A 17537-nucleotide genomic window follows, 5' to 3' on the forward strand; every position below is an offset into this window, starting at 1 on the left:
CAATGACTGCACATAGGGGGGATATTATTCACCTAAATATGTTACTTCTGAAGTTAGACTGCCCATATGCATGCGGTTGTATTATTTTCACGGAAGCGTTTTTTGCAGGTCCTTGACTGATCCGCAAAAAACGCTAGTGTGAAAGTAGCCTTAGGCTGCAAGTACAAGATGCGTATGCGGATGTTTGCCAATTGCCAGGATTGCATCATGTACAGGCAGCCTCACAGGTTTCATAGCAAAGGGGGTGAATACATATGTGCTCAAAACTCTTCAGTTTTTAAAACAAGGTACTTTTTTCATATCATGGTAATAACTGGTACTACTTTGTCATCAGGTCGATTGCACAAATTCCAGTTTGTAATACAACAAAACAGGAAAAAACACAAGGGGAAAGAGGTGAAAACTTCCACAAAGCAAGCATATATTACACACACACATGTGCAGGCAAAGCATATAAAACTCCATAGGCATTTCTTGCATAAACAACTCTATGTAGTAAGAAGAATGCATGCGTGTGTGTATGTTTATATTATATTATATACACACACACACACTAGCAGAAGGACCCAGCTTCGCACAGGTATATTTCATTTAATGTTTGTGTGTGTTAGACACTATCCACTATAACAGTAACATCTAAAGTACCCAGCCCCACTGACTGCTGAGCTGTGTAACTAATCCTATCCTGTGTGAAAACCTGGTAAATTAAAGGGGTATTCTCATCTTAATGATCACTGTTAAATCTGTTAATGATTTGACAGTGATCATTTTTCTAAATACATTTTATTACCCAATTCCCACCCTTTTTTTTTTTTTTTTAGAAAATAAGGCCCCTCTTACCTGATGTTGTCTTTGGTCTCCCCTGGTTACGGCCACCTCTCCTGTCGGATCCCGCCGGGCCACACTTGCGCAGAAGACTGAAGATTCTCTCCCGTCCAGGCCGCTCAATGTCCTGAACGCACACACCGCCCCACATGTTGCCATGATGACTTCTTCCTGGCCAGTATAGTACAGAGCCGCGAACACGCACGCCGGCTCTGTACTATACAGGCCAGAAATAAGTCACCATGGCACATGCGCGGCGGCGTGCGCGTTCAGGACATTGCACGGCCCGGCCGGGAGAAGAATCCAGGAAGTGAAAGTCGCACTCAAGGAAGGTAAGTATAAAAAGGGAAGATGAGAATACCCCTTTAAATGTAAACTTATATTGGCTGATACATGTCATATGACTGAATATTTAAGGACCTGCGAACTGCTAAAACCTGTGATCAGTTGTTATGGAAACCTGGAGTAGGAGCTGCGAGCTTCTATCGGCTGATAAGGGACATGTGACCGTGTAAATGGCAGTTGACATATGAAGAGAAACATTAGCAGGCTTGTATTGGCTAATGCAGGTCATTTTTTGGGAATCTCTCAGAAACAGTACGTCCTAGAGAGCTGAGACCCGGTCTAAAACCTTCCCGGACACCTGATGTACCTATGTGCCAGATTTGGTGAAGATCAGTTCAGTCGTTTGGTTGAGTATAAAGAACAGACAGTCAAATAAATATTATATATATATATATATATTATATATATATATATATACATACATATACACATACATACATACATTACATACACACATATTACACCCCTCACATATCTTATTATATCTTTTCATGGGAAAACACTGAAGATATGACACTTTGATACAATGTAAAGCAGTCAGTGTAGAGCTTGTATTACAGTGTAATTTTGGTGTGCCCTCAAAATAACTCAACACAGCCATTAAACGTCTAAACCGATGGCAACAAAAGTCAGTAACACTCCTAAGTGAAAATGGCCAAATTAGCCCTTTTCCCTCCCTGGTGTCATATGACTCTTTAGTGTTACAAGTTCTCAGGTGTGAATGGGGAGCAGGTGTGTTAGATTTGGTGTTATTGCTCTCACTCTCTCATACTGGTCAATAGAAGGTCAACATGGCACCTCATGGAAAAGAACTCAGAGGTTCTGAAAAATAGAATTGTTGCTCTATATAAAGATGACCTGGCTATAATAAGATTGCCGACACCCTGAAACGGAGCTGCAGCACGGTGGCCAAGACCATACAGCGGTTTAACAGATTACACTCAGAACAGGCCTTGCCATTGTCGACCAAAGAAGTTGAGTGCATGTGCTCAACGTGGTCATAAATCTTTTCAAAATAGACGCATGAGTGCTGCCACCATTGCTGCAGAGGTTGAAGGGGTGGCGGATCAGCCTGTCAGTACTCAGACCATACGCCTCACACAGCATCAAAGTGGTCTGCATGGCTGTCGTCCCAGAAGGAAGCATCTTCTAAAGATGATGCACAAGAAGGCCACCAGACAGTTTGCTAAAGACAAGTAGACTATGGATTACAGGAACCATGTCCGGTGGTCTGAAGGAACCAAGATAAACTTATTTGGTTCAGATGGTGTCAAGCGTGTGTGGCGGCAACCAGGTGAGAAGTACAATGACAATTGTGTATTGCCTACAGTCAAGCATGGTGGTTGGAGTGTCATGGTTTGGGCTGCATGAGTGCTGCCAGCTGTGGGGAGATACAGTTCATTGAGGGAACCATGGATGCCAACATGTACTAGGACATACTGAAGCAGACAATGATCCCCTCCCTTCGGAAACTGGGCCTCAAGGCAATATTTCATCATAACGACACCAAACACCTCAAAGACGACCACTGCCTTGCTAAAGAAACTGAGGGAAAAGGTGCTGAACTGGCCAAGCAGGTCTCCAGACCTTACAAGGTCTCTGACATCCACCAGCTTCGTGACGTTGTCATGGAGGAATGGAAGAGGATTCCAGTGGCAACTTGTGAAGCTCTAGTGAACTCCATGTCCAAGAGAGTTAAGTTAGTGCTGGAAAATAATGGTGGCCACACAAAATATTGACACTTTGGGAACAATTTGGCCATTTTCACTTAGGGGTGTACTTCATGACTGTGTGTTGAGGTATTTTGAGGGCACACCAAATTCACACTGTTATAGAAGCTGTACACTGACTACTTTACATTGTATCAAAGTGTCATATGAAAAGATGTAAAATATTATGTTCCTATATATGCACAGTCACTTTATTGTATGTACACTTGGCTTGAGAATGGCTCTGTGAGAGCTGAAACGTTGCCTTTATCAACATGTGTTGAATAAATATCAAATTTTTTCACTTTTTTATCTATAGAGTTCTGCGTTATACTTATTTGGAATATATATAATATATCTCTACATGCACACGACCGTTGTGTGTTTTGCGGTCCGCAAATTATTAATATAACTGCCTATTCTTGTCTGCAAAACGGACAATAAGACAGATTATATTTATTTTGCGGACCACGGAACGGAACAACGGATGCGGACAGCACACGGAGTGCTGTCTGCATCTTTTGCGGCTTTATTAAAGTGAATGGGTCCACAGCCAAGCCACAAAAACTGTGGCTCGGATGCGGACCAAAATAACGGTTGTGTGCATGTAGCCTAACAAATATATATTAAAGAATGTTATAATGGTCAGTGGTTAGATTTTTCTAACATACATCTTACCTGAATGTTAAGACTGTAAGCGGTCTGTAGGATTTATGACTTGTATTGCTACTGAGTTTGCTGCCCCAAAAATCATGCAGCCACAGATCGCTAACTGAGGTCTCTTCTCTGAGGTCCTATTTATAAAAACATGATGTGTAAATAATCAAATCAAACTTCTTTCATTGCCTAAAATTATTTACTACAGCTTACATAGTTACAAGTACCCTCAATTTTCAATAGACAAAAGAGATAGATTGAGTGGCAGTGCACATGCCCGAATAGCCACTCTGTTCATTTCAGGGTGCCCCCATTTTTGTGATCAATGGGGTTCCCAGCAGTAGGATTTCCACCGATCTAAAAGTTATCACGTGCACGCTGTATAGGGGATAACTTGAAATTACTGGACTACCCCTTTAACCCCTTAAGGGCCAGGCCATTTTTAGCAAATCTGACATGTATCACTTGCTGACATGCTGCAATTTACAATGATACACGGCCGTGGGTGTATCAACTGAGAGGGAGGAGGGGCTGGGGGCCAGCATCTGGATTAGGAATGACAGCGGGGACCGGTGCAGTCACTGTATTTTAATTCACCGGCCCCGCTCACTGTTGAATCATCTTAACCTGTAGGCATTGTTAAGATATAATAATCATGTGTAATTCAGCTGTATTACTTACAGCTAAGTTCCGTAGCAGAGGAGGGAGGCAGGAGGCAGGCCGGGTGGCAAGTCACTCACTAGGTCATGCACCTGCGCCACCCACTTTATGAATGAAGCAGGCGGCACAGGCGCGTGACGTAGTGAGTGACGCGTCGCCCGCCCGTCCTCCCTCCTGCCTCCTCTCTGCTACAGAACTTAGCTGTAAGTAGTACAGCTGGATTACACATGATTATTATATCTTAAAGGATAACTGTCACACTTAGACCCCAATTTCAATTTTCATATATGTAGTTACTAATAACATGATATTCCAGAATCAGTTACTATTAGACTGACTTACCCCATATTTAATAAGATTCAGCCCTTAGCAACCAGTCTGCATACAACTGCAATTTCACTATTCAGTTAAGATGGCCGCCACTGCCCTCACCCTGAGGCTAATCCCGCCTGCCATCACTAGCCAGTAACAATAGCCCCCCAAAAGTGTCAGTAACCAGAGCCCTCCCCCCTAAAGGGTTAATCTCCTGCAGCACAAAGGGGTGCTCTTACCACATGTTGCTTTCATTTATTCACTGAGCAGATGGCAGATCTCCCTTCCCTGCTCTGCGCTGCTTCCACTCTGCATTGTCCCATTCTGCTGAGTGAGGGAGCGTCTGCCAAGCGCAGGGACAGGGAGAAGTGCACACAGCCCAGGCACTGTTATCAGCTGCTGGGGAGGACCTGGCTTTAATCATTTACTTACTTACAGTCCCTGGCTGTCAGTAATCTGACCTTGCACGCTGTGTGCTTCGGCGTCCTCCGTCCTTCAACAGAGAGACGGACCATGCCTAGCAACCCTATTTTAAGCACAGGTAAAAGTAGGCAGTACAGGGAACAAAACTGTGGAATTAAGGGGTAATTGAATACACAGTGAAAAGTTGAAATAGGGCCACCAAGGAGATATTAATCACCACAATCCAATACTCCCAAAAATAATAATAATAACAAAAAAATACGAGTTATACTTTAAACAATGCAGGTTAGATAAGATTATACAACAGTGAGCGGGGCCGGTGCATTAGAATACAGGAACTGCATCGGTCCCCGCTATCATTCCTAATCCAGATGCCGGCGCCCAGCCCCTGTATTGGGGGTCATTCACACTGCAGGGACACTTATTGGGGGGGGGGGGGGGGGACTGTGGATGGCACATAGCATAAGATGCTGTATGTGTGTCATCCACAGATCCCCCCCCATAGCAGTGTCATCCACAGATCCCCCCCATAGCAGTGTCATCCACAGATCCCCTTCATAGCAGTGTGTCATCCACAGATCCCCCATAACAGTGTGTCATCTACAGATCCCAAATAACAGTGTGTCATCTACAGATCCCAAATAACAGTGTCCTCCACAGATTCCCCATATTAGTGTGATCCACAAAACCCCATTAGTTAAAAATCCACCAAAAGCACACCTTTTGGTTTAAAGTATTTTGTTTCTTATTTTCCTCCTCAAAAACCTAGGTGCGTCTTATAGGGCGAAAAATATAGTACTTATCCAGGCTATTCTGAGATTGTTTTCTTGTCACATAATACTTCATGACAGTGGTAAAATTGAGTAAAAAAAATGTCATTTTTATTTATAAAAAAATAGATTTACCCAAAATTTGCAAATTTCTATTTCTCTACTTTTATAATAGATAGTAATAACTAAAAATTTTTTTATTACTTTACATTCCCCATATGTCTACTTCATGTTTGGATTATTTTGTGAATGCCATTTTATTTTTTACGTTACGTTAGAAGGCTTAGAAGCATATCTTGAAATTTTTCTGAAAATTTCCAAAACCCACTTTTTAAGGACCAGTTCAGATCTGAAGTCACTTTGGTAGAATAATAGAAACCACCCAAAAATGACCCACTTTTAGAAACTACACCCCTTAAGGTATTCAAAACTGATTTTACAAACTGTTAACCCTTTAGGTGTTCCACAAGAATTAATGGAAAATGGCAGATTTTCCATTTTTATCCACTAACAAAGCAAGGGTTAACAGCCAAACAAAACTCAATATTTATTGCCCCGATTTTGTAGTTTACAGAAATACCCCATACGTGGTCGTAAACTGCTGTATGGGCACACAGCATTGCACAGAAGAAAAGGAACGCCATATGGTTTTTGGAAGGCAGATTTCGCTGGGATAATGTTAAGCTACCATGTCACATTTGAAGACCCCCTGATGCACCCCTAGAGTAGAAACGACCCAAAAATGATCCCATTTTAGAAATTACGGTAAAAGGTGGCAGTTTTGTTGGTACTATTTTAGGCTTGCTCTTTATTATAGATTACATTTTGTAAGGCAAGGTAACAAAAAAAAATAGCTGTTTTGGCACAGTTTTTCATTTTTTGTCATTTACAATGTTTATCTGACAGGTTAGATCATGTGGTATTTTTCTTGAGCAGGTTGTTACAGACGTGGCAATACCAAATATGACTGGTTTTGTTTCAGTTTTACATAAAGCATTTTTTTTTTTTTTAGAGTCTCCATATTCTGAAAGCCATATTTTTTTGGGGGGGGGGGGGGGGGTAGGGGTGTTGTCTTAGGTAGGGTATAACTTTTGAGGGATGAGATGAAGGTTTGATTGGCACTATTTTGGGGTGCGTATGACTTTTTGATCGCTTGCCATTACACCTTTCATGATGTAAGGCAGGCATGCTCAACCTGCGGCCCTCCAGCTGTTGTAAAACTCCAACTTCCACAATGCCCTGCTGTAGACTGATAGCTGTAGGCTGTTTGGGCATGCTGGGAGTTGTAGTTTTGCAACAGATGGAGGGCCGCCGTTTTTGAGGGGTTAGGTCATGTGGTATTTTTTATAGAGCAGGTTGTTACGGACGCAGTGATACCTAATATGTCTTTATTTTATTTTTTTATATTTGTTTTTACATTTAACACTATATAAGCATTTTTGAAAAGGAAAAAAATAAAATAAAATCATGTTTTAGTCTCTCCATAGGCTGAGAACCATAGTTTTTCCTTTTTTGGGCGATTGTCTTAGGTAAGGGCTCATTTTTTGCGGGATGAGGTGATGGTTAGATTGGTACTATTTTGGGGGGCATATGCCTTTTTGATCGCTTAGTGTTGCACTTTTAATGATGTAAGGTGACAAAAAAAAAAAGTTTTTTAGCACAGATTAAATTTTTGGGGACGGTGTTCACCTAAGGGGTTAGGTCATGTGATATTTTTATAGAGCCGGTTGATACAGACGCGTCGATACCCAATATGTCTACTTTTCTTTTCCCCCCGATTTTTTTCAATTTTTTTTTTACTTTATTTTGGTAAAAGGGCACTTTTTTATTTTACTTGAAACGTTTAATTATTTTTTTTTGTAAAACTTTATTTAACTTCTTTTTTCACTTTGTCAGGCGGCACAGACACAGTGAGTTACGGCCGGCCGCCCGCCCTGCTCTGCCTGCTACAGGACATTTAGCAAGTAGTACAGATGGGGCTGGGGATCGGAACTTCAATTAAAGTTATTATTATAAAAGGTTTAGGCAATAAAGCAGTGAGTGAGCGGCGGGGCCGGAGTACAATGACCGCACCGGCCCCGCCGTATTTGCATTACACCGGCCCCTCCCACAGATTTAGCTCCGGTATATTAGGACATCTGTGGATGCCACTATTATGGGGTGGGGGATCTGTGGGTGACACATATATAGCAGTGCCACCCACAGATCCCCCCCATAACAGTGCCACCCACAGATCCCCCCATAACAGTGCCACCCATAGATCCCCCCCATAACAGTGCCACCCACAGATCCCCCATAGTAATGTCATGCACAGACCACCATAAGTTCAAAACCCACCAAAAGCACACTTTTTGGTTAAAAATATTTATTTTCTTATTATTCCTCCTCAAAAACCTAGGTGCGTCTTATGGGCAGGTGCGTCTTATAGGGCGAAAAATACGGTACATCCAGGCCCCTTCTAAACTCTTTTAGTGAACTCACCCATCACCACCTCCTCAGGCAGAGTTCCATAGACGCACTGCTCTTACCGTAAAGAATTCTCTTCTATGTTTGTGTACAAACCTTCTTTCCTCCAGACGCAGAGGATGTCCCCTCGTCACAGTCACAGTCCTGGGGATAAATAGATGATGGGAGAGATCTCTGTACTGACCCCTGATATATTTATACATGACCCTAATTTTGATAATCTTTCTGGGAACTGTAGTTCACCCATTCCAGTTATTACTTTCCCCCTCTGAACCCTCTCCAGCTCTGCTATGTCTGCCTTGTTCACAGGAGCCCAGAACTGTACACAGTACTCCGTGTGGGCTGCATAGGCGTTGCTACAGAGGGGATGGGGGCAATTGCCCCCCCCCCAGGTTATTCCTTTCCCCACCGCGGATTTCCCTTTAAAACGCTGGCCTCCGCTGCTAGTACAGCAGCGATCGGTCAGTTTTGCCAAACTTAAAGTACTGCCAATGCTGCCCACCCGCTTCACTATGGGCTCCTCGGCAGTCAAGTGAATCTTCTCCCGCCCACCTCAGCTGCTATTGGCTGGGAGGGAGAGGGCAGCTCTGCCATTGGCTGCCTGTGTATTTCAGCCTAGCAGGGCCTGCGGAGTCAGAAAAGAATGTGGCTTGGGGATTTAACATCAGATAACATCAGGTATCTCTGAATACCGCAATACTCTTGTATTATTTATATATACTTATTTAGTTTTGCAGTATGATTAAGTGGTAAACGTTATTAGTTCCCCATTTTTGACTGTGGTATCTTATGTGCCCCCTCCCCCTCGACTAGTGATTTGTAAAGTGGTAGGACTATGTTCTCATCACGTGCATCTATGCCTCTTTTGATGCAACCCATTATCTTATTGGCCTTGGCAGCAGCTGCCCGACACTGGTTTCTACAGCTGTTTGCTGTTAACTAAAATTCCTAGATCCTTTTCCATGTCAGTGTTACCCAGTGTATGTACGGGTGACTTGCATTTTTCCTTCCCATGTGCATAGCCTTACATTTGTCAGTGTTAAACCTCATCTGCCACTTCTCTGCCCAAGCCTCCAATCTATGTAGCAGTATACTGTCCACTGTAGTGTAATTATAAGTATATATACACACACACATATATATATATATATATATATATATACACACATACACACACAGAATACTATCCTCTTCTATGTCAATTACTTTACACAGTTTAGTGTCATCTGCAAAAATTTTACTGTGCAAGCCTTCTGCAAGATCATTACACACACACACACAGATTAACCCTTTGGCTACCGGTGGTTTTTTCATTTTGCGTTTTCATTTTTCCTTCCTATTTTCCGTAAGCCATAACTTTTTTTTTTTTTCTGGTCACATAGCTGTATGAGGGCTTATTTTTTGGCGGTACAAGTTGTACTTTCTAATGCCACCATTAATTATGGCATAAAATGCTGTGGGAAGCAGTGAAAAATAAAAAAATAAAAATGGGGTGGAATTGGAAAAGAATAAAAATAAATGCAATCCCTCCACCGTTTACGGGTTTTGTTCCCAGCAAAATTGACCCATGCCCTTCATCCCCGTTTTCTGACCCCCATAACTTTTTTTATACTTATGTCTACTGAGCTGTTATGGGGCTAATTTTTTGTGAAACAATCTGTACTTTTAATTAATACCATTTTGGAGTATGTGTGACTTTTTGATCACATTTTATAAAAAAAAATTGGGGTAAGAGAAGCAATGAAAAAAATGGCAATTCAGCCATTTTGACCCTTTTTTCCGTTATACCATTCACCGTATTGGATTTTTTTTTTCTATTTCAATAGTATGGGCATTTTCGGTTGCGGCGATACCCATGATGTTTATATTTGTTATTTAGGTATTTATTTTTTAATTATACGGAAAGGGGGGCAATTAAAATTTATATATTTTTAATATATCTAACTTTTCTTTTTTGTGATCATTATGTGCCTCATATATGAGCTTTTTTTTTTTGTTTAAATCAGGAATTTAATATTAGCTCATTTTGCTCACCTTTGCTCACTTCTTATCCTTGCCTGCCTTCTGGTGGCCAAAATAAGAATTGCAGTTTGAATACTGTTAGCCTACTCAGTAAGGCTTACAGTATTCAGCGCAACTAACTATGTCCGGATTGGACACACGGGGAATAGGTAGGAAGCCCGGAAGCGCAAGCTGATCTCACTTGATCACGGCATCTAAAGCATTTAATTACCGCAATCGGCATTATTGCCAGTCACGGTAATTAGCCGCAGGTCTCTGCTTTATGAAACAGCAGAGATCTGCCAACCATGACGCCCGCTGCACGTGCGAGCAGGCATCATGTTTACACATCGTACCAGCGCCGTACATGTAAGGCGCTGGTAGTGTAAGTGTTAAAGAGAATAGGGCCCAATACTGACCACTGAGGTACTCCACTAGTGACAGTGACCCAATCTGAGTGTGTACCATTAATAACCACCCTCTGTTTTCCAGCACTAAGCCAGTTACTTACCCACATACAGACGTTTTCTCCCAGTCCGAGGATTCTCATTTTATATACTAACCTTTTATGTGGTACAGTGTCAAATGCTTTGGAGAAGTCCAGATTTACGACATCCATTGATTCACTGCGGTCAAGTCTACAACTTACTTCCTCATAGAAACTGATTAAATTAGTTTGACATGACCGATCCCTCATGAAGCCATGCTGATATGGTGCTATTTGCTTATTTTCCTTGAGGTACTCCAAGATAGCATCTCTTAGAAAACCTTCAAACAGTTTACCCATGACAGATATTAAACTTACCAGCCTATAGTTTCCGGGCCCTGTTTTTGGACCCTTTTTGAATATTGGCTCCACATTTGCTATGTGCCAATCCTGTGGAACACTCCCTGTCAGTATAGAGAGTCCTTAAATATCAGAAATAAGGGTCTGGCTATGACATTACTTAATTCTCTTAGGATGGGGGGGGGGGGGGGGGCAATTGCTTTCGCCTCGTCGCTCTCTGCAACTCCCCCCTCATTACTCTGTAGAGGGCTGACACCTTTAGATTTATACTTTTTACCATTTATAAAATTAAATAACATTTTAGGGTTAGTTTTACTCTCTTTGGCAATTAATCTCTCGGTCTCTAGTTTGGCTGATTTCATTTGTCTTTTACATATTCAATTTTTTTCCTTTTACAGTGCTTCCTCGCTACCCTCCTGTTTTAGTGATTTTATATGCTTTCTTTTTGTCATTTATTGCTTTCTTTACAGTTTTATTGAACCACTGTTTTTTTTTCGTGTTCCTTAACCATTTATTTCCATAAGGTATGTACCTCTCACAATTCGACTTTAGGATGCTTTTAAAACTATCCCATTTTGTGGCAGTATTTGTATTTTTGAGGACTTTGTCCTAGTTAGTTAGGCCTATGGCTAGGGTTGAGCGAACCCGAACTGTAAAGTTCGGGTTCATACCGAACTTTAGGATTTTTTGGACCCCGGACCCGAACATTTCAGTAAAAGTTTGGGTTCGGTGTTCGGCGCTTTTTGAAAGGCTGCAGAGCAACCAAACAACAAGCGTTTAACTCTGTGCCGTTAGAAGCCATCACAGCCATGCATACTAATGGCATGGCTGTGATTGGCCAGTGTAGCATGTGACCCAGCCTCTATATAAGCTGGAGTCACGTAGCACCGCACGTCACTCTGCTGTTACTAGTGTAGGGAGAGGATGCGGCTGGTGATTTCAGGGAGAGAATCTTTGTTCAAAACGTGAATCTAACTCCGCGATCTACATACATTGTGTTGTGTGGGTGCAGGGCACAATTTTTTTTATCCTGCCCTGAGCCCAGTGACCGAAAAAAATTAACTTTTATAAGTCAGTTAGGTGGGCGGCAGCAGTGGCCATTTTATGCAAGCTCAGTGCACCAGGACTGCATCTGAGCTTTTGGGACATTGAAATCCAAGCTTTAAAAACAGCACAAATAATGTTTGTAAAAAAAAAAATCACCTTTTTACAACATCTGGTGCATTTGCAGGCTTATTCAGTGTGCAATTTAAGCTAGAAATATACCCATCATTTTCTGTGTTTTTAAAAACACACTTTGCCAAAATCCACTATTTTTCTGGCCTTGCAGCATAAGCACGTGTGAAATTCAACGGTTATATAGTGCTGTAATATTTAGCTATTAAACAAACACAAGTTTGGGGGGAAAAAAAGTTATTTTTTTCAGCCATTGCTGCATATGTCATTGTGAGATAAAGCCTTTACATAGTGTGGCAGTGCTCCAGACTAAAAAAAAAAAAAAAAAATACCTAGTAGCCATTGGCTCCTGAACTTAAAAATTTAGTCGCCAAATCGAAACAGAATCAAAATTTGGGTATCGTGACAACGCTACGCCGATCAGATCGGCGTAGGGTTGTTTTGATACCAAAATTTTGATTAGCTTTCGTCACCATAAAAAAAAAGTATTGCGATACTCAATACCACGGAAAAAAAAAAAAAAAAACACACCAAAAAAAGCCGCTTGCATTTTGCATTTTATGAAACGTTCGGCCCATAATAGAACAGTCCTATCCAATTTTTTGAGGTGACAAGGTGACTAAAAAATGGCAAATGCTCACCGCATAGGAGATATTCTTTAATAATTTAGACAGCGCTATATAATATGTTAATTTATTTATTGTTTATATATTTTATATGTAAAATTGGGAAAGGGGGGATTTAAACTTAATATTTTAGGGTACTTTCACACTAGCGTTTTTCTTTTCCGGCATAGAGTTCCGTCCTAGGGGCTCTATACCAGAAAAGAACTGATCAAGTATATCCCCATGCATTCTGAATGGAGAGTAATCCGTTCAGGATGCATCAGGATGTCTTCAGTTCAGTCATTTTAACTGATCAGGCAAAAGATAAAACCGCAGCATGCTACGGTTTTATCTCCGGCAAAAAAAACTGAAGATTTGCCTGAATGCCGGATCCAGCATTTTTCCCCATAGGAATGTATTAGTGCCAGATCCGGCATTCAAAATACCGGAATGCACCCGCACTAAATCCGGACCCATTAACTATGGGGCTGTGCACACGAGCGGTGATTTTCACGTATCACTTGTGCGTTGCGTGAAAATCGTAGCATGCTCTATGTTGTGCGTTTTTCACGCAACGCAGGCCCCATAGAAGTTAATGGGGCTGAGTGAAAATCGCAAGCATCCGCAAGCAAGTGCGGATGCGGTGCGATTTTCACGCATGGTTGCTAGGATGAAAGTCACTATTCACTATGATTTTCCCTTATAACATGGTTATAAGGTAAAATAATAGAATTCTTTAATACAGAATGCACAGTAGAAGGTCAATCTAATAAACATTATATGCACCCCAGTATAATAAACATTGGTGGCGCATTGCGCTCCCCCCAATATAATAAACATTGGTGGCGCAGTGCGCCTTCCCCCAATATAATAAACATTGGTGGTGCAGTGCGCCTCCCCAACACCCCAGTATAATAAACATTGGTGGAGTAGTGCGCCCCCCCCCCCCAACACCCTAGTATAATATACATTGGTGGCGCAGTGTACCCCCCCTCAATATAATAAACATTGGTGGCGCAGTGCGCCCCCCCTCAATATAATAAACATTGGTGGAGCAGTGTGCCCCCCCCCCCAATATAATATACATTGGTGGCGCAGTGTACCCCCCCTCAATATAATAAACATTGGTGGAGCAGTGCGCCCCTCCCTCAATATAATAAACATTGGTGGAGCAGTGCGCCCCTCCCTCAATATAATAAACATTGGTGGAGCAGTGCGCCCCCCCCCCCCCCCCAATATAATAAACATTGGTGGCACAGTGGGCAGTGCCAATGAGGGTTAAAAAAAATAATTAACTCACCTCCTCCAATTGATCGTTTCCTGGACCTGTCAAAGGACCTGTGGTGACATCACTGTGCTCATCACCATGGTAATGGACCATGTTATGAGCTCAGTGACGTCACCACAGGTCCTGAAGAAAGAACAGGAGACTGGCAGCTACGCGATCAATTGGAGGAGGCGAGTTAATTATTTATTTTTTTAACCCTCATTGGCACTTCCCACTGTGCCACCAATGTTTCTTATAATGGAGGGGGGGCGCACTGCACCACCAGTGAAAATAACTGACCTGTTAATACAAATACAGGGAGCTGCGATCCGCGGCAGTTAACCCCTCAGGTACCGCACCTGAAGGGTTAACTAAACTGCCGCTGATCGCAGCTCCCTGACATAGAGGTCGGGTGTCAGCTATTTGATTCCGGCACCCGCCTCCTGTATTTGTATTAACAGGTCAGTTATCTTCATTGGTGGCACAGTGGCCACAGCCCCTCCCCCTCCAGTCTCTCTTCTCATCGGCGAAGGCAGCAGCACAGGGGGGAGGGAGAGACTCCTTCTCCTCTGCTGAGAAGAAGTGAAGCACATCGGCGGCGGGGCAGAGGACTATCAGCTCCTATGCCCCGCCGCTTTATTCAACGGCAGAGCTGCGGCGGGGGGTCTAGTCGCAAATAGCGACAAGACTACAAAGTCTTGTCGCCATTTGTAAATTCTAAGTCGCATTGGCGACCATTTTGGTCGCCATCTGGAGCCCTGTGTGGTTCTATTCACTTATTTGAAATAAAGCCATTTTGGGCACAAATCTTTAATTGCGGCACAGTGTTGGTCAGGGCGTCTGAGATACACTCTTTATATACAGGTGTTCTATTCAGGTATTTGAAATACAGCCATTTTGGGCAAACAAATTTAATTGAGGCCTAGTCTGGTTCAGGTCATGTGAGATACACCCTGTACATACTGTTGTTCCATTCTACTATTAATTAAACACACATTTAGGGCAAGATCCTAAATTTGAGAAATATGAGCAGAGCGTCAAATAAGGGACGTGGCCCAGTTCGTGGTGCTGCTGGTGGAGCTCCTGTTGCAGGGAGAGGACGTGGTCGATCTGTGCCAGCTACACGCACAAGTGAAACCCCTTCCTCAGGTGAGAGTAGGCAACAGAACCGGCAGCGGTATTTGGTCGGGCCTAATGCGGATCTACAAATGGTGAGGCCTGAACAAGTGCAGGCGATAGTAGATTGGGTTGCTGACAGTGGCTCCAGTTCATTCACAGTCTCCTACCCAGTCTCCTGCAGCCCATGTCCATCAGTCTTTCCCCACACCCCCTTGCAAATCAGCCAAGCAGTCTGAGCCCCAAGTCATGTCTCTTCTGCTTTTTGATGACTCTGTTAGTAGGGTTTCCCAGGGCCCTCCACCTAGCCCTGCCCCAGAAGTGGAAGAGATTGAGTGCACCGATGCCAAATCACTTATGTTTCAAGAGGAGTACACAGGAGGACCATCGCAGCACGTCTCGGATGAGGACGAAACACAGGTGCAAACTGCTGGGACTTTCGAAAGTGTGCAGACCGACAAGGAGGGCAGGGGTGAAGACTGGGTGGAAGATGATGTGGAGGACGATTGAGGTCCTCGACCCCACATGGAATCAAGGTCACGTGAGTGACCTATGTAGTTCGGAGGAAGAGGCGGTGGTCGCACAGAGCCACCAGCACAGCAGAAGAGGGAGCAGGGTGCAAAAGCGGAGCGGCCGTCCTATAGACAGTACGCCTGCTACTGCCCACCGCAGCAAGGGACCGAGCACACCAAAACCAGCTCCAAGGAGTTCCCTGGCGTGGCAGTTCTTCAGACAATGTGCTGACGACAAGACACGAGTGGTTTGCACGCTGTTCAATCAGAGCCTGAAGCGAGGCATAAATGTTCTCAACCTGAGCACAACCTGCATGGAGTAGACACCTCAAAAACCAAGAAAGGTCTCTGGCTCCTCCTGCTTCCTCTTCTGCTGCAGTCTCGGCCTCTTCATCCACAGCGACAGTGCCACCTGCCACCCCGCTAACAGAGGATCTTCCAGCAACACCACCACCTGGGTCACCAAGCATCTCCACAATGTCCCACAGCAGCGTTCAGATCTCCATCTCCCAAACGATGGAGAGGAAGAGGAAGTACCCCCCTACCCACCCGCGATCACTAGCCCTGAATGCCAGCATTTCTAAATTACTGGCCTTTAAAATGCTGTCATTCGGTCTGGTGGAGACAGATAGTTTTAAAGGCCTTATGGCGGTGGCTGTCCAACAGTACGTCATGCCCAGCCACCACTACTTTTCCAGGCGAGCCATCCCTTCCCTGCACAACCAAGTAGGGGACAAAATCAGGTGTTCACTGCGCAACTCCATCTGTGGCAAGGTGCACCTCACTACGGATACATGGACCAGTAAGCACAGTCAGGGACGTTATATCTCCATAACAGCACACTGGGTAAATGCAGTGGCGGCTGGGCCTGAGGAGAGTAGCAGTTTGGCACATGTCCTTCCACCACCGAGGATTGCAGGGCGCTTCAGTTTGCCTCCCGTTGCTTCCTCCTCCTACTCTGCTTCCTCATCCTCTACCAGCTCCTCATTCGGTCAGCGTAACACCTTCACCACCAACTTCAGCACAGCCAGGGGTAAACGACAGCAGGCAGTTTTAAAACGTATCTGTTTGGGGGACAAACCCCACACCGCGCAGGAGCTGTGGACGGGCCTTGAACAACAGACCGATGAGTGGTTGGTGCCAGTGAGCCTCAAGCCCGGCCTGGTAGTGTGCGATAATGGGCAAAATCTCGTAGCAGCTCTGGGACTAGCCAGTTTGACGCACATCCCTTGCCTGGCACATGTGCTGAATTTGGTGGTGCAGAGATTCCTTAAAAATTACCCTTATATGTCAGAGCTGCTGCATAAAGTGCGGGCCGTCTGCAGCGTAACTTCGGCCTTCACGCTCACCGCCTCATATGCGACGTGCCCACAAGGTGGAACTCTACCATGCACATGCTGAGCAGCAGCGATAGTGGAGTTTCACCTGCAGCACGCACGGGTGAGTGGCTCGGCGGAACAGCACCACTTCACCACCAATGACTGGGCCTCCATACGACACTTGTGTTCCTTGTTGCGCCGTTTCAAGTACTCCACCAACATGGCCAGTGCAGATAACGCCGTTCTCAGCGCAACTGTCCCACTTCTATGCCTCCTTGAAAAAACACAGCTGGCGATTATGGAAGAGGATGTGGCACAGGAGGAGGAGAAGCAGGAGGAGGAAGAGGGATCATTTCGTAGGGTTTCCGGCCAGTCATTCCCATATGGCTCCGAGGGTGGGTTCCTACACCCACAAACGCCAGGTACACAGCTGTCCAGCCAGGGCACAGTTCTGGAGGATGACGAGGTGGAGGAGATGGAGGAGAAGGAGGAACCATGTTCACAGCAGGGTGGCACCCAGACCAGCTCATGGCCATCACTGGTGCGTGGCTGGGGGAGGGGGGGAATACAGAGGACACAGACGATAC

At 44.1% G+C, this 17537-nt stretch overlaps 1 protein-coding gene across 3 annotated transcripts in view; it reads right to left on the minus strand.

Annotated features, from left to right (window-relative positions):
* Positions 1-17537, minus strand: part of TMTC4 (transmembrane O-mannosyltransferase targeting cadherins 4) — a 115706-nt gene that overhangs the window by 74618 nt on the left and 23551 nt on the right. For all 3 annotated transcript variants that reach the window (XM_044284930.1, XM_044284928.1, XM_044284929.1), the window contains one exon: positions 3558-3673. Coding sequence is in view for 2 of the 3 variants with exons in the window: in XM_044284928.1 (XP_044140863.1) it covers positions 3558-3673 (116 nt within the window). In the remaining variant the exon portion in view is untranslated. The remainder of the gene's footprint in view (positions 1-3557; positions 3674-17537) is intronic.

This window comes from Bufo gargarizans, chromosome 3, assembly GCF_014858855.1.
Source record: "Bufo gargarizans isolate SCDJY-AF-19 chromosome 3, ASM1485885v1, whole genome shotgun sequence".
In the NCBI taxonomy this organism is placed as follows: domain Eukaryota; kingdom Metazoa; phylum Chordata; class Amphibia; order Anura; family Bufonidae; genus Bufo; species Bufo gargarizans.